Raw genomic sequence first — 21100 nt, forward strand, 5'->3', positions numbered from 1 at the left:
GGTACCTGTGGTAGTGAGGGTACCAGTGGTAGGGTACCTGTGGTAGTGAGGGTACCTGTGGTAGTGAGGGTACCTGTGGTAGTGAGGGTACCTGTGGTAGTGAGGGTACCTGTGGTAGTGAGGGTACCTGTGGTAGTGAGGGTAGCTGTGGTAGTGAGGGTACCTGTGGTAGGGTACCTGTGGTAGTGAGGGGACCAGTGGTAGGGTACCAGTGGTAGTGAGGGTACCTGTGGTAGTGAGGGTACCTGTGGTAGTGAGGGTACCTGTGATAGTGAGGGTACCAGTGGTAGTGAGGGTAGCTGTGGTAGTGAGGGTACCTGTGGTAGTGAGGGTACCTGTGGTAGTGAGGGTACCAGTGGTAGTGAGGGTACCTGTGGTAGTGAGGGTACCAGTGGTAGGGTACCAGTGGTAGTGAGGGTACCTGTGGTAGTGAGGGTACCAGTGGTAGTGAGGGTACCTGTGGTAGTGAGGGTACCAGTGGTAGTGAGGGTACCTGTGGTAGTGAGGGTACCAGTGGTAGGGTACCAGTGGTAGTGAGGGTACCTGTGGTAGTGAGGGTACCTGTGGTAGTGAGGGTACCTGTGGTAGTGAGGGTCACAGTGGTAGTGAGGGTACCAGTGGTAGTGAGGGTACCTGTGGTAGGGTACCTGTGGTAGTGAGGGTACCTGTGGTAGTGAGGGTACCTGTGGTAGGGTACCTGTGGTAGTGAGGGTACCAGTGGTAGTGAGGGTCACAGTGGTAGTGAGGGTACCAGTGGTAGTGAGGGTACCAGTGGTAGTGAGGGGACCAGTGGTAGTGAGGGTACCTGTGGTAGTGAGGGTACCAGTGGTAGTGAGGGGGTACCAGTGGTAGTGAGGGGACCTGTGGTAGTGAGGGGACCAGTGGTAGTGAGGGTACCAGTGGTAGTGAGGGTACCTGTGGTAGGGTACCAGTGGTAGTGAGGGTACCTGTGGTAGTGAGGGTACCAGTGGTAGTGAGGGTACCTGTGGTAGTGAGGGTAGCAGTGGTAGTGAGGGGACCAGTGGTAGTGAGGGTACCAGTGGTAGTGAGGGTACCAGTGGTAGTGAGGGTACCTGTGGTAGTGAGGGTACCTGTGGTAGTGAGGGTACCTGTGGTAGTGAGGGTACCAGTGGTAGGGTACCAGTGGTAGTGAGGGTACCTGTGGTAGTGAGGGTACCTGTGGTAGTGAGGGTACCAGTGGTAGTGAGGGTACCTGTGGTAGTGAGGGTACCAGTGGTAGGGTACCAGTGGTAGTGAGGGTACCAGTGGTAGTGAGGGTACCAGTGGTAGTGAGGGTACCTGTGGTAGGGTACCAGTGGTAGTGAGGGTACCAGTGGTAGTGAGGGTACCAGTGGTAGTGAGGATACCTGTGGTAGTGAGGGTACCAGTGGTAGGGTACCAGTGGTAGTGAGGGTACCTGTGGTAGTGAGGGTACCAGTGGTAGGGTACCTGTGGTAGTGAGGGTACCAGTGGTAGTGAGGGTACCAGTGGTAGTGAGGGGACCAGTGGTAGTGAGGGTACCTGTGGTAGGGTACCAGTGGTAGTGAGGGTACCTGTGGTAGTGAGGGTACCAGTGGTAGTGAGGGTACCAGTGGTAGTGAGGGTACCTGTGGTAGGGTACCAGTGGTAGTGAGGGTACCTGTGGTAGTGAGGGTACCAGTGGTAGTGAGGGTACCTGTGGTAGTGAGGGTACCAGTGGTAGTGAGGGTACCTGTGGTAGTGAGGGTACCTGTGGTAGTGAGGGTACCTGTGGTAGGGTACCAGTGGTAGGGTACCAGTGGTAGTGAGGGTACCAGTGGTAGTGAGGGTACCTGTGGTAGGGTACCTGTGGTAGTGAGGGTACCAGTGGTAGTGAGGGTACCAGTGGTAGTGAGGGTACCAGTGGTAGTGAGGGTACCAGTGGTAGTGAGGGTACCAGTGGTAGTGAGGGTACCAGTGGTAGTGAGGGGACCAGTGGTAGTGAGGGTACCAGTGGTAGTGAGGGTACCAGTGGTAGTGAGGGTACCAGTGGTAGGGTACCAGTGGTAGTGAGGGTACCTGTGGTAGTGAGGGGACCAGTGGTAGTGAGGGTACCAGTGGTAGTGAGGGTACCAGTGGTAGTGAGGGTACCAGTGGTAGTGAGGGTACCTGTGGTAGTGAGGGGACCAGTGGTAGTGAGGGTACCAGTGGTAGTGAGGGTACCTGTGGTAGTGAGGGGACCAGTGGTAGTGAGGGTACCTGTGGTAGTGAGGGTACCTGTGTGTGTGTCTCACTTTGTGTGTCTCTGTGTGTGTCTCTGTCTGTGTGTGTCTCACTGTCTGTGTCTCTGTGTGTGTGTGTCTGTGTGTGTCTCTGTCTGTGTGTGTCTCACTGTGTGTGTGTCTCTGTGTGTGTCTCACTGTGTGTGTGTTTCTGTGTGTGTCTCACTGTGTGTGTCTCTGTGTGTGTGTCTGTGTGTGTCTCACTGTGTGTCTCTCTGTGTGTGTCTCACTGTGTGTGTCTCACTGTGTGTCTCACTGTGTGTGTCTCACTGTGTGTGTCTCTGTGTGTGTCTCTGTCTGTGTGTGTCTCACTGTCTGTGTTTCTGTGTGTGTCTGTGTATGTCTCTGTGTGTGTGTGTCTGTGTGTGTCTCTGTCTGTGTGTCTGTGTGTGTCTCTGTCTGTGTGTGCGTCTCACTGTGTGTGTCTCACTGCGTGTGTCTCTGTCTGTATGTGTCATACTGTGTGTGTCTCACTGTGTGTGTCTCACTGTGTGTGCTCTGTCTGTGTGTGTCTCTGTGTGTGTCTCACTGTGTGTGTCTCACTGTGTGTGTCTCACTGTCTCACTGTGTGTGTCTCACTGTGTGTGTCTCACTGTGTGTGTCACTGTGTGTGTGTCTCTGTGTGTCTCACTGTGTGTGTCTCACTGTGTGTGTCTCATTGTGTGTCTCACTGTGTGTGTCTCACTGTGTGTCTCTGTGTGTGTGTCTCACTGTGTGTCTCTGTGTGTGTGTCACTGTGTGTGTCTCACTGTGTCTCACTGTGTGTGTCTCACTGTGTGTCTCTGTGTGTGTGTCACTGTGTCTCACTGTGTGTCTCACTGTGTGTCTCTCTGTGTGTGTGTCTCACTGTGTGTCTCTCTGTGTGTCTCTCTGTGTGTGTCTCAGTTGCTGTCCCCCAGCAATGTGGCTGTCTATGGGGGTCTCTGTGTGTGTCTCACTGTGTGTGTCTCACTGTGTGTGTGTCTCACTGTGTGTCTCTGTGTGTGTCTCACTGTGTGTGTGTCTCACTGTGTCTCACTGTCTCACTGTGTGTGTCTCACTGTGTGTGTCTCACTGTGTCTCACTGTGTCTCACTGTGTGTCTCACTGTGTGTGTCTCACTGTGTGTGTCTCACTGTGTCTCACTGTGTGTGTCTCTGTGTGTGTGTCACTGTGTCTCACTGTGTCTCACTGTGTGTCTCACTGTGTGTGTGTCTCACTGTGTGTCTCTGTGTGTGTCTCTCTGTCTCACTGTGTGTCTCACTGTGTGTGTGTCTCTGTCTCACTGTGTCTGTGTCTCAGCTGCTGTCCCCCAGCAATGTGGCTGTCTATGGGGGTCTCTGTGTGTGTCTCACTGTGTGTGTCTCACTGTGTGTGTCTCACTGTGTGTGTCTCACTGTGTGTCTCACTGTGTGTGTGTCTCACTGTGTGTGTCTCACTGTGTGTGTCTCTGTGTGTGTCTCACTGTGTGTGTGTCTCACTGTGTGTGTGTCTCACTGTGTGTGTCTCACTGTGTCTCACTGTGTGTGTGTCTCACTGTGTGTGTCTCACTGTGTGTGTCTCACTGTGTGTGTCTCACTGTGTGTGTCTCACTGTGTGTGTCTCACTGTGTGTGTCTCACTGTGTCTCACTGTGTGTGTCTCACTGTGTCTCACTGTGTGTGTCTCACTGTGTGTGTGTCTCACTGTGTGTGTCTCACTGTGTCTCACTGTGTGTGTGTCTCACTGTGTGTGTGTCTCACTGTGTGTGTGTCTCACTGTGTGTGTCTCACTGTGTGTGTCTCACTGTGTCTCACTGTGTGTGTCTCACTGTGTGTGTCTCACTGTGTGTGTCTCACTGTGTCTCACTGTGTGTGTCTCACTGTGTGTGTGTCTCACTGTGTCTCACTGTGTGTGTGTCTCACTGTGTGTGTCTCACTGTGTGTGTCTCACTGTGTGTGTCTCACTGTGTGTGTCTCACTGTGTGTGTGTCTCACTGTGTCTCACTGTGTCTCACTGTGTGTGTCTCACTGTGTGTGTGTCTCACTGTGTGTGTGTGTGTCTCACTGTGTGTGTCTCACTGTGTCTCACTGTGTGTGTCTCACTGTGTGTGTGTCTCACTGTGTGTGTCTCACTGTGTGTGTCTCACTGTGTGTGTCTCACTGTGTGTCTCACTGTGTGTGTCTCACTGTGTGTGTGTCTCACTGTGTGTCTCACTGTGTGTGTCTCACTGTGTGTGTGTCTCACTGTGTGTCTCTCTGTGTGTGTGTCACTGTGTGTGTCTCACTGTGTCTCACTGTGTGTCTCTCTGTGTGTGTCTCACTGTGTGTGTCTCACTGTGTGTGTCTCTGTCTCACTGTGTGTGTCTCACTGTGTGTGTCTCACTGTGTGTGTCTCACTGTGTGTCTCTCTGTGTGTGTCTCAGTTGCTGTCCCCCAGCAATGTGGCTGTCTACGGGGGTCTCTGTGTGTGTCTCACTGTGTGTGTCTCACTGTGTGTGTCTCTGTCTCACTGTGTGTGTCTCACTGTGTGTGTCTCTCTGTGTGTGTCTCACTGTGTGTCTCTCTGTGTGTGTCTCAGTTGCTGTCCCCCAGCAATGTGGCTGTCTACGGGGGTCTCTGTGTGTGTCTCACTGTGTCTCACTGTGTGTGTCTCTCTGTGTGTGTCTCACTGTGTGTCTCTGTCTCACTGTGTGTGTCTCTCTGTGTGTGTCTCACTGTGTGTGTCTCACTGTGTGTGTGTCTCACTGTGTGTGTCTCACTGTGTCTCACTGTGTGTGTCTCTCTGTGTGTGTCTCACTGTGTGTGTCTCACTGTGTGTGTGTCTCACTGTGTGTGTCTCACTGTGTCTCACTGTGTGTGTCTCTCTGTGTGTGTCTCACTGTGTGTGTCTCACTGTGTGTGTGTCTCACTGTGTCTCACTGTGTGTGTCTCTGTGTGTGTGTCACTGTGTCTCACTGTGTCTCACTGTGTGTGTCTCACTGTGTGTGTCTCACTGTGTGTGTCTCACTGTGTGTGTGTCTCACTGTGTCTCACTGTGTGTGTCTCTGTGTGTGTGTCACTGTGTCTCACTGTGTCTCACTGTGTGTGTCTCACTGTGTGTGTCTCACTGTGTGTGTCTCACTGTGTGTGTGTCTCACTGTGTGTGTCTCACTGTGTGTGTCTCACTGTGTGTCTCACTGTGTGTCTCTGTCTCACTGTGTGTGTCTCACTGTGTGTGTCTCACTGTGTGTGTCTCACTGTGTGTGTCTCACTGTGTGTGTCTCACTGTGTCTCACTGTCTCACTGTGTGTGTCTCACTGTGTGTGTCTCACTGTGTCTCACTGTGTGTGTCTCACTGTGTGTGTCTCACTGTGTGTGTGTCTCACTGTGTGTGTCTCACTGTGTGTGTGTCTCACTGTGTGTGTCTCACTGTGTGTGTCTCACTGTGTGTCTCACTGTGTGTCTCTGTCTCACTGTGTGTGTCTCACTGTGTGTGTCTCACTGTGTGTGTCTCACTGTGTGTGTCTCACTGTGTGTGTCTCACTGTGTCTCACTGTCTCACTGTGTGTGTCTCACTGTGTGTGTCTCACTGTGTCTCACTGTGTGTGTCTCACTGTGTGTGTCTCACTGTGTGTGTGTCTCACTGTGTGTGTCTCACTGTGTGTGTGTCTCACTGTGTGTGTCTCACTGTGTGTGTCTCACTGTGTGTCTCACTGTGTGTCTCTGTCTCACTGTGTGTGTCTCACTGTGTGTGTCTCACTGTGTGTGTCTCACTGTGTGTGTCTCACTGTGTGTGTCTCACTGTGTCTCACTGTCTCACTGTGTGTGTCTCACTGTGTGTGTCTCACTGTGTCTCACTGTGTGTGTCTCTGTGTGTGTGTCACTGTGTCTCACTGTGTCTCACTGTGTGTGTCTCTCTGTGTGTGTCTCAGCTGCTGTCCCCCAGCAATGTGGCTGTCTATGGGGGTCTCTGTGTGTGTCTCACTGTGTGTGTCTCACTGTGTGTGTCTCACTGTGTGTGTCTCACTGTGTGTGTCTCACTGTGTGTGTGTCTCACTGTGTGTGTCTCACTGTGTGTGTCTCACTGTGTGTCTCACTGTGTGTCTCTGTCTCACTGTGTGTGTCTCACTGTGTGTGTCTCACTGTGTGTGTCTCACTGTGTGTGTCTCACTGTGTGTGTCTCACTGTGTCTCACTGTCTCACTGTGTGTGTCTCACTGTGTGTGTCTCACTGTGTCTCACTGTGTCTCACTGTGTGTCTCACTGTGTGTGTCTCACTGTGTGTGTCTCACTGTGTGTGTCTCACTGTGTCTCACTGTGTGTGTCTCTGTGTGTGTGTCACTGTGTCTCACTGTGTCTCACTGTGTGTGTCTCACTGTGTGTGTGTCTCACTGTGTCTCACTGTCTCACTGTGTGTGTCTCACTGTGTGTGTCTCACTGTGTCTCACTGTGTCTCACTGTGTGTCTCACTGTGTGTGTCTCACTGTGTGTGTCTCACTGTGTCTCACTGTGTGTGTCTCTGTGTGTGTGTCACTGTGTCTCACTGTGTCTCACTGTGTGTGTGTCTCACTGTGTGTGTGTCTCACTGTGTGTCTCTGTGTGTGTCTCTCTGTCTCACTGTGTGTCTCACTGTGTGTGTGTCTCTGTCTCACTGTGTGTGTGTCTCAGCTCCTGTCCCCCAGCAATGTGGCTGTCTATGGGGGTCTCTGTGTGTGTCTCACTGTGTGTCTCACTGTGTGTGTGTCTCTATGTCTCACTGTGTGTGTCTCACTGTGTGTGTCACTGTGTCTCACTGTGTGTGTCTCACTGTGTGTGTCTCACTGTGTGTGTCTCACTGTGTGTGTGTCTCACTGTGTCTCACTGTGTGTGTCTCTGTGTGTGTGTCACTGTGTCTCACTGTGTCTCACTGTGTGTGTCTCACTGTGTGTGTCTCACTGTGTGTGTCTCTCTGTGTGTGTCTCTGTCTCACTGTGTGTGTCTCACTGTGTGTGTCTCAGCTGCTGTCCCCCAGCAATGTGGCTGTCTATGGGGGTCTCTGTGTGTGTCTCACTGTGTGTGTCTCACTGTGTGTCTGTGTGTCTCACTGTGTGTGTGTCTCACTGTGTGTGTCTCACTGTGTGTGTCTCACTGTGTGTGTCTCTGTGTCTCACTGTGTGTGTCTCTCTGTGTGTGTCTCACTGTGTCTCTGTCTCTCTGTCTGTGTCTCAGCTGCTGTCCCCCAGCAATGTGGCTGTCTATGGGGGTCTCTGTGTGTGTCTCACTGTGTGTCTCACTGTGTGTGTCTCTCTGTGTCTCACTGTGTGTGTCTCACTGTGTGTGTGTCTCACTGTGTGTGTCTCACTGTGTGTCTCTCTGTGTGTGTCTCAGCTGCTGTCCCCCAGCAATGTGGCTGTCTATGGGGGTCTCTGTGTGTGTCTCACTGTGTGTGTCTCACTGTGTGTGTCTCACTGTGTGTGTGTCTCACTGTGTGTCTCTCTGTGTGTGTCTCAGCTGCTGTCCCCCAGCAATGTGGCTGTCTATGGGGGTCTCTGTGTGTGTCTCACTGTGTCTCACTGTGTCTCACTGTGTGTGTGTCTCACTGTGTGTGTGTCTCACTGTGTGTGTCTCACTGTGTGTGTCTCACTGTGTCTCTGTCTCTCTGTGTCTGTGTCTCAGCTGCTGTCCCCCAGCAATGTGGCTGTCTATGGGGGTCTCTGTGTGTGTGTCTCACTGTGTGTGTCTCACTGTGTGTGTCTCACTGTGTGTGTGTCTCACTGTCTCACTGTGTGTGTCTCACTGTGTGTGTCTCTCTGTGTGTGTCTCAGCTGCTGTCCCCCAGCAATGTGGCTGTCTATGGGGGTCTCTGTGTGTGTCTCACTGTGTGTGTCTCACTGTGTGTGTCTCACTGTGTGTGTGTGTCTCACTGTGTGTGTCTCTGTCTCACTGTGTGTGTCTCTCTGTGTGTGTCTCACTGTGTCTCACTGTGTGTGTCTCAGCTGCTGTCCCCCAGCAATGTGGCTGTCTATGGGGGTCTCTGTGTGTGTCTCACTGTGTGTGTCTCACTGTGTGTGTCTCACTGTGTGTGTCTCACTGTGTGTGTCTCACTGTGTGTGTCTCACTGTGTGTGTCTCACTGTGTCTCACTGTGTGTGTGTCTCAGCTGCTGTCCCCCAGCAATGTGGCTGTCTATGGGGGTCTCTGTGCCCTCGCGACCTTTGACCGCTTGGAGCTTCAGAAGAACATCATCTCCAGCAGGTGACACACACACAGTGACACTCACACAGTGACACACACACACAGTGTGACACACACAGTGACACACTCACAGTGACACACTCACAGTGACACACACACACAGTGTGACACACACAGTGACACACTCACAGTGACACTCACACACAGTGACACACTCACAGTGACACACTCACAGTGACACACACACACAGTGACACACAGTGACACACACACACAGTGACACACACACTCACAGTGACACACTCACAGTGACACAGTGACACACACAGTGTACACACACAGTGACACACACAGTGACACACACACAGATACATACACACAGTGACACACACAGTGACACACACAGTGACACACACAGTGACACAGTGAGACAGTGACACACACACAGTGACACACACACAGTGACACACAGTGACACACACAGTGTACACACACAGTGATACATACACACAGTGACACACAGACACACACATACAGACACACACACAGTGTACACACAGTGACACACACACAGACACACACACAACAACAACAACCGCCATTCCCCACTAAGTGGCGGTGACGTCACCACGACGCTTGTGCCAGGCTATGTGCACCCTGAGGCCACGTGAAGTGTCGAACGCCCGCTGGCAGGAGGTCACGGGGCAGACCCAGGTGCCACGGGTCGACTGACTGAGATGACCGGCTGATGCACCACTTGTGCCCCCTACTGTGCCAACTTGCTGTGCTTTAGCCACCCGGCGCTCCGCTCGTTGTTGTGAGCGTCGCTCCTCCGCCCTCCGTTGTTGTTGGAGGGCGACTGCCTCCAACTGCCCAGTAGCGTCCTTCACGAGCCTCCTCCACAGAGGCCGATCTTGACACCGCTGGTACCAGTCATCGGCAAGTCCACTCAGCTCCACGTCCTCCTGTACCACATCACTCCATCTCTTCTCTAGCCCGTGCCGCGCCCGCTTAGCCCCCTCAATCTGGCCGAACAAAAGCTGTTTCGGCATGCGGTGGCTGGGCATGCGGGCTACATGACCCAGCCAACGCAGCCTTGCCTGCCGGAGGAGCTCACCGATGGGACCTTGCCCAGATCTTTCAAGGTTTTTTGAGCTCCTCACACAATCCAGTCTGGTTAAACCCAGGGTGGATCGTAGGCAGGCCAGCCTAAATGTTTCTAACCGGCGAAGATGTTCCATTAGGGGGGTCCACGTTTCGCAAGCGTAGAGAAGGGAGGGAATGACCGTGGCCGAGAAGACCTGAAGCTTAGTGCGGAGCGACAGACCAGGTAGCTTCCACACAGCGTTACGCAACCGATGAAAAGATATTGCCGCTCGACTGATTCGGAGTGAGACCTCTGTTGTTAAACTGGAGCCGGTCATAAGCACACTGCCCAGGTATGGGAAACTCTCCACTCTCTCCACAACTGCCCCATCACCGATTGGGAGTTGTGGGGGTGGAGTGTCCGATGGTACAAAATACCCAGGCAGGTGCTTAGTTTTGGTGGGGCTGATGGTAAGGCCCCATCTCTTAGTGGCACGCTCCAGTCTCAGCAGCAGCGTCTCCAACTCCTCCTCTGAATGAGCAGCTATTACCAAATCATCGGCATACATAACGTGGTTGAGCAATAGGGAGCCATCCCTTGACCGCACCCGGGCATCGATCAGCCTCCCATTATATCTGTATCAAATGGAGATTCCCCCGGTACAGCTATTGAAGGCTTCACGAACTACGTGGTCAAAATAGATGTTAAATAATGTGGGAGCCAGAGGACATCCCTGTCGCACCCCAAGGTGTACAGGGAATGGCTCTGACTCCCGGCCACGTAGTTTTACCCGGGCCCGCTCACCATCATGAAGGTCCTTAATGATCGTGAGCAGAGGGTCAGGTACTCCAAAAGCACGAAGAACAACCCAAAGCCCAGGCCTACTGATGGTATCATAGGCCTTGACCAGGTCAATAAAGCAGAGATGTAGGTCTTGTTGGAATTCCCTACATCTCTGCTGTAGCAGACGGATAGAAAATATGGCATCTGTGCAAGACACAGACACGGGGAGAGAGAGAGACACGGGGAGAGAGACACGGGGAGAGAGACATGGAGAGAGAGACACGGGGAGAGAGACACGGGGAGAGAGACACGGGGAGAGAGAGACATACGGAGAGAGAGACACACGGAGAGAGAGACACGGGGAGAGAGAGACACGGGGAGAGAGAGACACTGGGAGAGAGAAACACGGGGAGAGACACGGGGAGAGAGGCACGGGGGGAGAGAGACACGGGGAGAGAGAGACACGGGGAGAGAGAGACACGGGGAGAGACACGGGGAGAGAGAGACACGGGGAGAGAGAGACACGGGGAGAGAGAGACACGTGGTATCTTTGTGCATGTCTCTCTCTGTGTCTCTCTCTGTGTCTCTCTCTGTGTCTCTCTCTGTGTCTCTCGCTGTGTGTCTCTCTCTGTGTCTCACTGTCTCTCTCTGTGTCTCTCTGTGTCTCTCTCCGTGTCTCTCTCTGTGTGTCTCTCTCTCTGTGTCTCACTGTCTCTCTCTGTGTCTCTCTCTGTCTCTCTCTGTGTCTCTCTCTCTGTCTCTCTCTGTCTCTCTCTGTGTCTCTCTGTGTGTCTCTCTGTGTGTCTCTCTGTGTCTCTCTGTGTCTCTCTCTCTGTGTGTGTCTCTCTCTCTCTGTGCCTCTGTGTCTCTCTCTGTCTCTCTGTGTCTCTGTCTCTCTGTGTCTCTGTCTCTGTGTGTTTCTCTGTGTGTCTCTCTGTGTGTCTCTCTGTGTCTGTGTCTCTCTGTGTCTCACTGTCTCTCTGTGTGTCTCACTGTCTCTCTGTGTGTCTCACTGTCTCTCTGTGTGTCTCACTGTCTCTCTCTTTGTGTGTCTCACTGTCTCTCTCTGTGTGTCTGTCTCTCTCTCTGTCTCACTTTCTCTCTGTGTGTCTCACTTTCTCTCTGTGTGTCTCTCTCTCTCTCTCTGTGTCTCTCTGTCTCACTGTCTCTCTCTCTCTGTCTCACTGTCTCTCTGTGTGTCTCTCTGTGTCTCTCTCTGTGTCTCTCTCTGTGTGTCTCGCTGTCTCTCTCTCTCTGTGTCTGTGTCTCTCTCTGTGTGTCTCGCTGTCTCTCTCTCTCTCTCTGTGTCTGTGTCTCTCTCTGTGTCTCTCTCTGTGTCTGTGTCTCTCTCTGTGTGTCTCACTGTCTCTCTCTCTCTGTCTGTGTCTCTCTCTGTCTCACCGTCTCTCTGTGTGTCTCTGTCTGTGTCTCTCTCTGTCTCTGTGTGTGTCTCTCTCTGTCTCTGTGTGTCTCTCTCTGTCTCTGTGTGTGTCTCTCTCTGTCTGTGTGTGTGTCTGTCTCTGTCTGTGTCTCACTGTCTCTCTCTCTGTCTCTGTCTGTGTCTCTCTCCGCCAGTTCGTTTAAACTCTTCCTGGAGCTAGAGCCGCAGGTCCGAGACATCATCTTCAAGTTCTACGAGTCTAAGTATGCCAGCTCACTCAAGATGCTGGACGACATGAGGGTACGTGCACACACAGAGACACACACACACAGAGAGAGACACAGAGACACACAGAGAGAGAGAGACATAATCTTCAAGTTCTACGAGTCTAAGTATGCCAGCTCACTCAAGATGCTGGACGACATGAGGGTACGTGCACACATAGAGACACAGAGACACAGAGAGAGAGAGAGAGAGACACAGAGAGAGAGAGAGAGACATCATCTTCAAGTTCTACGAGTCTAAGTATGCCAGCTCACTCAAGATGCTGGACGACATGAGGGTACGTGCACACACAGAGACATACAGAGACACAGAGACACACAGAGACACACAGAGAGACACAGAGAGACACAGAGAGACAGAGAGAGAGAGAGAGACATCATCTTCAAGTTCTACGAGTCTAAGTATGCCAGCTCACTCAAGATGCTGGACGACATGAGGGTACGTGCACACACAGAGACACACACACACAGAGAGAGACACAGAGACACACAGAGAGAGAGAGACATAATCTTCAAGTTCTACGAGTCTAAGTATGCCAGCTCACTCAAGATGCTGGACGACATGAGGGTACGTGCACACATAGAGACACAGAGACACAGAGAGAGAGAGAGAGAGACACAGAGAGAGAGAGAGAGACATCATCTTTAAGTTCTACGAGTCTAAGTATGCCAGCTCACTCAAGATGCTGGACGACATGAGGGTACGTGCACACACAGAGACACACACACACAGAGAGAGACACAGAGACACACAGAGAGAGAGAGACACAGAGACACAGAGACACACAGAGACAGAGACACAGAGAGAGACACACACACACACACACAGAGACACAGAGACAGAGAGAGAGACATCATCTTCAAGTTCTACGAGTCTAAGTATGCCAGCTCACTCAAGATGCTGGACGACATGAGGGTACGTGCACACACAGACACACAGAGACACACACAGAGAGAGAGAGACACAGAGACACAGAGAGAGACACACACACAGAGACACAGAGAGAGACATAATCTTCAAGTTCTACGAGTCTAAGTATGCCAGCTCACTCAAGATGCTGGACGACATGAGGGTACGTGCACACACAGAGACACAGAGACACAGAGAGAGAGAGAGAGAGACACAGAGACACAGAGAGACACAGAGAGAGACACAGAGAGAGAGACATCATCTTCAAGTTCTACGAGTCTAAGTATGCCAGCTCACTCAAGATGCTGGACGACATGAGGGTACGTGCACACACAGAGACACAGAGACACAGACACACAGAGAGAGAGACACAGAGACACAGAGAGACACAGAGAGAGACATCATCTTCAAGTTCTACGAGTCTAAGTATGCCAGCTCACTCAAGATGCTGGACGACATGAGGGTACGTGCACACACACACAGAGACATACAGAGACACAGACACACACACAGAGACACAGAGAGAGACATCATCTTCAAGTTCTACGAGTCTAAGTATGCCAGCTCACTCAAGATGCTGGACGACATGAGGGTACGTGCACACACACACACACAGAGAGACACAGAGAGAGACACAGAGACACAGAGAGAGAGAGACATCATCTTCAAGTTCTACGAGTCTAAGTATGCCAGCTCACTCAAGATGCTGGACGACATGAGGGTACGTGTACACACAGACACACAGAGAGACACAGAGAGACACAGAGAGAGACACAGAGAGAGACACAGAGAGAGAGACATCATCTTCAAGTTCTACGAGTCTAAGTATGCCAGCTCACTCAAGATGCTGGACGACATGAGGGTACGTGCACACACAGAGACACAGAGACACAGAGAGAGAGAGAGAGAGACACAGAGAGAGAGAGACATCATCTTCAAGTTCTACGAGTCTAAGTATGCCAGCTCACTCAAGATGCTGGACGACATGAGGGTACGTGCACACACAGAGACACACAGAGACACAGAGAGAGAGAGAGAGACATCATCTTCAAGTTCTACGAGTCTAAGTATGCCAGCTCACTCAAGATGCTGGACGATATGAGGGTACGTGCACACACAGAGACACACACACAGACACAGAGACACACAGACACAGACACACACAGACAGACACAGAGACAGCGACACAGAGAGAGAGACACAGAGACACAGAGAGAGAGACACACACAGAGAGACACAGAGACAGAGAGAGAGAGACATCATCTTCAAGTTCTACGAGTCTAAGTATGCCAGCTCACTCAAGATGCTGGACGACATGAGGGTACGTGCACACACAGAGACACACAGACAGAGAGACAGACACAGAGAGACACACACACAGAGACACAGAGAGACACAGAGACAGAGAGAGATACAGAGACACAGAGACACAGAGAGAGAGACACACACAGAGACACAGAGAAACAGAGACACACACAGAGAAACACAGAGACAGAGACACAGAGACACACAGAGAGAGACACACAGAGAGACACAGAGAGAGAGAGACATAATCTTCAAGTTCTACGAGTCTAAGTATGCCAGCTCACTCAAGATGCTGGACGACATGAGGGTACGTGCACACACAGAGACACACAGAGACACAGAGAGAGAGAGAGACACAGAGAGAGACACAGAGAGAGAGAGAGACACAGAGAGACACAGAGACACAGAGAGACACAGAGAGACACAGAGACACAGAGAGACACACACACACAGAGACACAGAGACACACAGAGACAGACACACAGAGAGAGAGACATCATCTTCAAGTTCTACGAGTCTAAGTATGCCAGCTCACTCAAGATGCTGGACGACATGAGGGTACGTGCACACACAGAGACACACAGAGACACAGAGAGAGAGATACAGAGACACAGAGACACACACAGAGACACACACACAGAGACACACACACAGAGAGACAGAGACACACACAGACACAGAGAGACACAGAGAGACACAGAGAGACAGAGAGAGACACAGAGAGACACAGAGAGACACAGAGAGAGACATCATATTCAAGTTCTATGAGTCTAAGTATGCCAGCTCACTCAAGATGTTGGACGATATGAGGGTACGTGCACACACAGACAGAGACACACACACAGACAGAGACACACACAGACACAGAGACACAGAGATACACACAGAGACAGAGAGACACAGAAATACAGAGACACACACACACAGAGACACACACAGAGAGAGAGACACACACAGAGACAGAGAGACAGACAGAGACACAGAGACACAGAGACACACAGAGACACACAGAGACACACACAGAGACACAGACACAGAGACAGAGAGAGACACAGAGACACACAGAGAGACAGAGAGAGAGACACAGAGACGCAGAGACACAGAGAGAGACACAGACACACAGACACAGAGACACACAGACACAGAGAGAGAGAGACACAGAGAGAGAGAGAGACACAGAGAGACACAGAGACACACACAGAGACACAGACAGAGACAGACACGGAGAGAAACACGGAGAGAGACACAGACAGACACAGAGAGACAGACGGAGGCACAGACAGAGACACAGAGAGACAGAGACACAGAGAGACAGAGACACAGAGAGACAGAGAGAGACACACAGAGACACAGACACAGAGAGAGACAGACATAGACACAGACAGAGACACGGAGAGAGAGAGACACACAGAGACACAGACAGAGACACAGAGACAGAGAGACACAGAGAGAGAGAAAGAGACACAGAGACACGGACAGAGACACAGAGACACACAGACACAGAGAGAGAGAGAGTGTGGTGAGTGTGGTGAGTGTAGTGGTGAGTGTGGTGAGTGTAGTGGTGAGTGTGATGGTGAGTGTGATGCTCAGTGTGATGGTGAGCGTGGTGGTGAGCGTAGTGGTGAGTGTAGTGGTGAGTGTGGTGAGTGTAGTGGTGAGTGATGGTGAGTGTGATGGTGAGTGTGATGGTGAGTGTGATGGTGAGTGTGATGGTGAGTGTGATGGTGAGTGTAGTGGTGAGTGATGGTGAGTGTAGTGGTGAGTGTAGTGGTGAGTGTGGTGGTGAGTGTAGTGGTGAGTGTGGTGGTGAGTGTAGTGGTGAGTGAGTGTGGTGAGTGTAGTAGTGAGTGAGTGTGGTAAGTGAGTGATGGTGAGTGTAGTGGTGAGTGATGGTGAGTGTAGTGGTGAGTGTAGTGGTGAGTGAGTGTGGTAAGTGAGTGATGGTGAGTGTGGTGAGTGAGTGTGATGGTGAGTGTAGTGGTGAGTGTAGTGGTGAGTGTGGTGAGTGTAGTGGTGAGTGTAGTGGTGAGTGATGGTGAGTGTAGTTGGTGAGTGTAATGGTGAGTGTAATGGTGAGTGATGGTGAGTGATGGTGAGTGTAGTGGTGAGTGTGGTGAGTGTAGTGGTGAGTGAGTGTGGTGAGTGTAGTGGTGAGTGTAATGGTGAGTGTAGTGGTGAGTGTGGTGAGTGGTGGTGAGTGATGGTGAGTGTAGTGGTGAGTGTGGTGGTGAGTGTGGTGAGTGATGGTGAGTGTAGTGGTGAGTGTGATGAGTGTAGTGGTGAGTGTAGTGGTGAGTGATGGTGAGTGTAGTGGTGAGTGTGGTGAGTGATGGTGAGTGTAGTGGTGAGTGTAGTGGTGAGTGTGGTGAGTGTAGTGGTGAGTATGGTGAGTGTAGTGGTGAGTGTAGTGGTGAGTGTGGTGAGTGATGGTGAGTGTAGTTGGTGAGTGATGGTGAGTGTAGTGGTGAGTGTAGTGAGTGTGGTGAGTGTAGTGGTGAGTGTGTGATGGTGAGTGAGTGTGATGGTGAGTGAGTGTGATGGTGAGTGTAGTGGTGAGTGTAGTGGTGAGTGATGGTGAGTGTGGTGAGTGATGGTGAGTGTAGTGGTGAGTGATGGTGAGTGTAGTGGTGAGTGTAGTGGTGAGTGTAGTGGTGAGTGTAGTGGTGAGTGATGGTGAGTGTAGTGGTGAGTGATGGTGAGTGTGGTGAGTGTAGTGGTGAGTGATGGTGAGTGTAGTGGTGAGTGTAGTGGTGAGTGATGGTGAGTGTAGTGGTGAGTGATGGTGAGTGTAGTGGTGAGTGTAGTGGTGAGTGTAGTGGTGAGTGTGGTGGTGAGTGTAGTGGTGAGTATGGTGAGTGTAGTGGTGAGTGTAGTGGTGAGTGATGGTGAGTGTAGTGGTGAGTGTAGTGGTGAGTGATGGTGAGTGTGGTGAGTGATGGTGAGTGTAGTGGTGAGTGTAGTGGTGAGTGTAGTGGTGAGTGTGGTGGTGAGTGTAGTGGTGAGTATGGTGAGTGTAGTGGTGAGTGTGGTGAGTGATGTGGTGAGTGTAGTGGTGAGTGATGGTGAGTGATGGTGAGTGTAGTGGTGAGTGATGGTGAGTGTAGTGGTGAGTGTAGTGGTGAGTGATGGTGAGTGTGGTGAATGTGATGGTGAGTGTAGTGGTGAGTGTAGTGGTGAGTGTAGTTGGTGAGTGATGGTGAGTGTAGTGGTGAGTGTAGTGGTGAGTGTAGTGGTGAGTGATGGTGAGTGTAGTGGTGAGTGTGGTGGTGAGTGTAGTGGTGAGTGTAGTGGTGAGTGTAGTTGGTGAGTGTAGTGGTGAGTGTAGTGGTGAGTGTAGTGGTGAGTGATGGTGAGTGTAGTGGTGAGTGTAGTGGTGAGTGTAGTGGTGAGTGATGGTGAGTGATGGTGAGTGATGGTGAGTGTAGTGGTGAGTGTAGTGGTGAGTGTAGTGGTGAGTGTAGTGGTGAGTGTAGTGGTGAGTGTAGTGGTGAGTGTAGTGGTGAGTGTGGTGAGTGTAGTGGTGAGTGTAGTGGTGAGTGTAGTGGTGAGTGATGGTGAGTGTAGTGGTGAGTGTAGTGGTGAGTGATGGTGAGTGTAGTGGTGAGTGTGGTGGTGAGTGTGGTGGTGAGTGTAGTTGGTGAGTGTAGTGGTGAGTGTAGTGGTGAGTGTAGTGGTGAGTGATGGTGAGTGTAGTTGGTGAGTGTAGTGGTGAGTGTAATGGTGAGTGTAGTGGTGAGTGTAGTGGTGAGTGTAGTGGTGAGTGATGGTGAGTGTAGTGGTGAGTGTGGTGAGTGATGTGGTGAGTGTAGTGGTGAGTGATGGTGAGGTGTAGTGGTGAGTGTGGTGAGTGTGGTGAGTGAGTGTAGTGGTGAGTGAGTGTGATGGTGAGTGTAGTGGTGAGTGTGATGGTGAGTGTAGTGGTGAGTGATGGTGAGTGTAGTGATGAGTGTAGTGGTGAGTGATGGTGAGTGTAGTGGTGAGTGATGGTGAGTGATGGTGAGTGATGGTGAGTGTAGTTGGTGAGTGTAGTGGTGAGTGTAGTGGTGAGTGTGGTGAGTGATGGTGAGTGATGGTGAGTGTAGTGGTGAGTGTAGTGGTGAGTGAGTGTGATGGTGAGTGATGGTGAGTGTAGTGGTGAGTGATGGTGAGTGTAGTGGTGAGTGATGGTGAGTGTAGTGGTGAGTGTAGTGGTGAGTGATGGTGAGTGATGGTGAGTGATGATGAGTGATGGTGAGTGTAGTGGTGAGTGATGGTGAGTGTAGTGGTGAGTGTGATGGTGAGTGATGGTGAGTGTAGTGGTGAGTGATGGTGAGTGTAGTGGTGAGTGATGGTGAGTGTAGTGGTGAGTGTAGTGGTGAGTGTAGTGGTGAGTGTAGTGGTGAGTGATGGTGAGTGAGTGTAGTGGTGAGTGTAGTGGTGAGTGTCGTGAGTGTAGTGGTGAGTGATGGTGAGTGAGTATAGTGGTGAGTGTAGTGGTGAGTGTAGTGGTGAGTGTAGTGGTGAGTGATGGTGAGTGTAGTGGTGAGTGTAGTGGTGAGTGTAGTGGTGAGTGTAATGGTGAGTGTAGTTGGTGAGTGTAATGGTGAGTGTAATGGTGAGTGATGGTGGAGTGATGGTGAGTGTAGTGGTGAGTGTGGTGAGTGTAGTGGTGAGTGAGTGTGGTGAGTGTAGTGGTGAGTGTAGTGGTGAGTGAGTGTAGTGGTGAGTGTAGTGGTGAGTGTAGTGGTGAGTGTAATGGTGAGTGTAGTTGGTGAGTGTAGTGGTGAGTGATGGTGAGTGATGGTGAGTGTAGTGGTGAGTGTAGTGGTGAGTGAGTGTGATGGTGAGTGAGTGTAATGGTGAGTGATGGTGAGTGATGGTGAGTGTAGTGGTGAGTGTAGTGGTGAGTGTAGTGGTGAGTGATGGTGAGTGATGGTGAGTGTAGTGGTGAGTGTAGTGGTGAGTGATGGTGAGTGATGGTGAGTGTAGTGGTGAGTGTAGTGGTGAGTGTAGTGGTGAGTGATGGTGAGTGATGGTGAGTGTAGTGGTGAGTGATGGTAAGTGTGGTGAGTGTAGTGGTGAGTGTAGTGGTGAGTGTGGTGAGTGATGGTGAGTGTAGTGGTGAGTGAGTGTATTGGGTGAGTGTAGTGGTGAGTGATGGTGAGTGTAGTGGTGAGTGTAGTGGTGAGTGTAGTGGTGAGTGTAGTGGTGAGTGTAATGGTGAGTGTAGTGGTGAGTGATGGTGAGTGTAGTGGTGAGTGATGGTGAGTGTAGTGGTGAGTGTAGTGGTGAGTGTAGTGGTGAGTGTAGTGGTGAGTGTGGTGAGTGATGGTGAGTGTAGTGGTGAGTGTAGTGGTGAGTGAGTGTGATGGTGAGTGTAGTGGTGAGTGATGGTGAGTGATGGTGAGTGATGGTGAGTGATGGTGAGTGTAGTGGTGAGTGTAGTGGTGAGTGTAGTGGTGAGTGTAGTGGTGAGTGTGGTGAGTGTAGTGGTGAGTGATGGTGAGTGTGGTGGTGAGTGGTGGTGAGTGATGGTGAGTGTGGTGGTGAGTGATGGTGAGTGTGGTGGTGAGTGATGGTGAGTGTAGTGGTGAGTGAGTGTGATGGTGAGTGATGGTGAGTGATGGTGAGTGTAGTGGTGAGTGATGGTGAGTGTAGTGGTGAGTGATGGTGAGTGTAGTGGTGAGTGTAGTGGTGAGTGTAGTGGTGAGTGATGGTGAGTGATGGTGAGTGATGGTGAGTGATGGTGAGTGTAGTGGTGAGTGTAGTGGTGAGTGTAGTGGTGAGTGAGTGTGATGGTGAGTGTAGTGGTGAGTGATGGTGAGTGATGGTGAGTGTAGTGGTGAGTGTAGTGGTGAGTGTAGTGGTGAGTGTGGTGAGTGATGGTGAGTGTAGTGGTGAGTGTAGTGGTGAGTGAGTGTGATGGTGAGTGTAGTGGTGAGTGTAGTGGTGAGTGTAGTGGTGAGTGATGGTGAGTGATGGTGAGTGTAGTGGTGAGTGTAGTGGTGAGTGATGGTGAGTGATGGTGAGTGTAGTGGTGAGTGATGGTAAGTGTGGTGAGTGTAGTGGTGAGTGTAGTGGTGAGTGTAGTGGTGAGTGTGGTGAGTGTAGTGGTGAGTGAGTGTAGTGGTGAGTGTAGTGGTGAGTGAGTGTGATGGTGAGTGAGTGTGATGGTGAGTGAGTGTGATGGTGAGTGAGTGTGATGGTGAGTGTAGTGGTGAGTGTAGTGGTGAGTGATGGTGAGTGATGGTGAGTGTAGTGGTGAGTGTAGTGGTGAGTGATGGTGAGTGATGGTGAGTGTAGTGGTGAGTGATGGTGAGTGATGGTGAGTGTAGTGGTGAGTGTAGTGGTGAGTGATGGTGAGTGATGGTGAGTGTAGTGGTGAGTGATGGTGAGTGATGGTGAGTGTAGTGGTGAGTGAGTGTAGTGGTGAGTGTAGTGGTGAGTGTAGTGGTGAGTGTGGTGAGTGTAGTGGTGAGTGAGTGTAGTGGTGAGTGTAGTGGTGAGTGAGTGTGATGGTGAGTGAGTGTGATGGTGAGTGAGTGTGATGGTGAGTGAGTGTGATGGTGAGTGTAGTGGTGAGTGTAGTGGTGAGTGATGGTGAGTGATGGTGAGTGTAGTGGTGAGTGTAGTGGTGAGTGATGGTGAGTGATGGTGAGTGAGTGGTGAGTGGTGAGTGATGGTGAGTGTAGTGGTGAGTGTAGTGGTGAGTGATGGTGAGTGATGGTGAGTGTAGTGGTGAGTGATGGTGAGTGATGGTGAGTGTAGTGGTGAGTGAGTGTAGTGGTGAGTGTAGTGGTGAGTGAGTGTGATGGTGAGTGAGTGTGTATGATTGTGTGAGTGATGGTGAGTGATGTGAGTGTGTGGTGATGTGAGTGTATGGTGAGTGGTGTGATGGTGAGTGAGTGGTGATGTGGTGAGTGTAGTGGTGAGTGTAGTGGTGAGTGTAGTGGTGAGTGATGTGGTGAGTGATGGTGAGTGATGGTGATGTGTAGTCGGTGTATTAGTGTAGTGTGATAGTA

At 51.3% G+C, this 21100-nt stretch overlaps 1 protein-coding gene across 1 annotated transcript in view; it reads left to right on the forward strand.

The window, feature by feature from the left end:
- The window catches only part of GPS1 (G protein pathway suppressor 1), a 79009-nt gene extending 58275 nt beyond the window's left edge, over positions 1-20734 (forward strand). Inside the window, exons 9-10 of the mRNA XM_076063878.1 lie at positions 8315-8409; positions 11795-20734. Of these exons, the coding sequence (XP_075919993.1) occupies positions 8315-8409; positions 11795-12125 (426 nt within the window). The 3' untranslated portion in view covers positions 12126-20734. The remainder of the gene's footprint in view (positions 1-8314; positions 8410-11794) is intronic.
- Positions 20735-21100: the final 366 nt, after the last annotated feature.

This window comes from Petromyzon marinus, unplaced genomic scaffold (genome assembly GCF_048934315.1).
Source record: "Petromyzon marinus isolate PM22_M1 ecotype Great Lakes invasive population unplaced genomic scaffold, UKy_Petmar_22M1.pri1.0 PM_Scaffold_228, whole genome shotgun sequence".
In the NCBI taxonomy this organism is placed as follows: domain Eukaryota; kingdom Metazoa; phylum Chordata; class Hyperoartia; order Petromyzontiformes; family Petromyzontidae; genus Petromyzon; species Petromyzon marinus.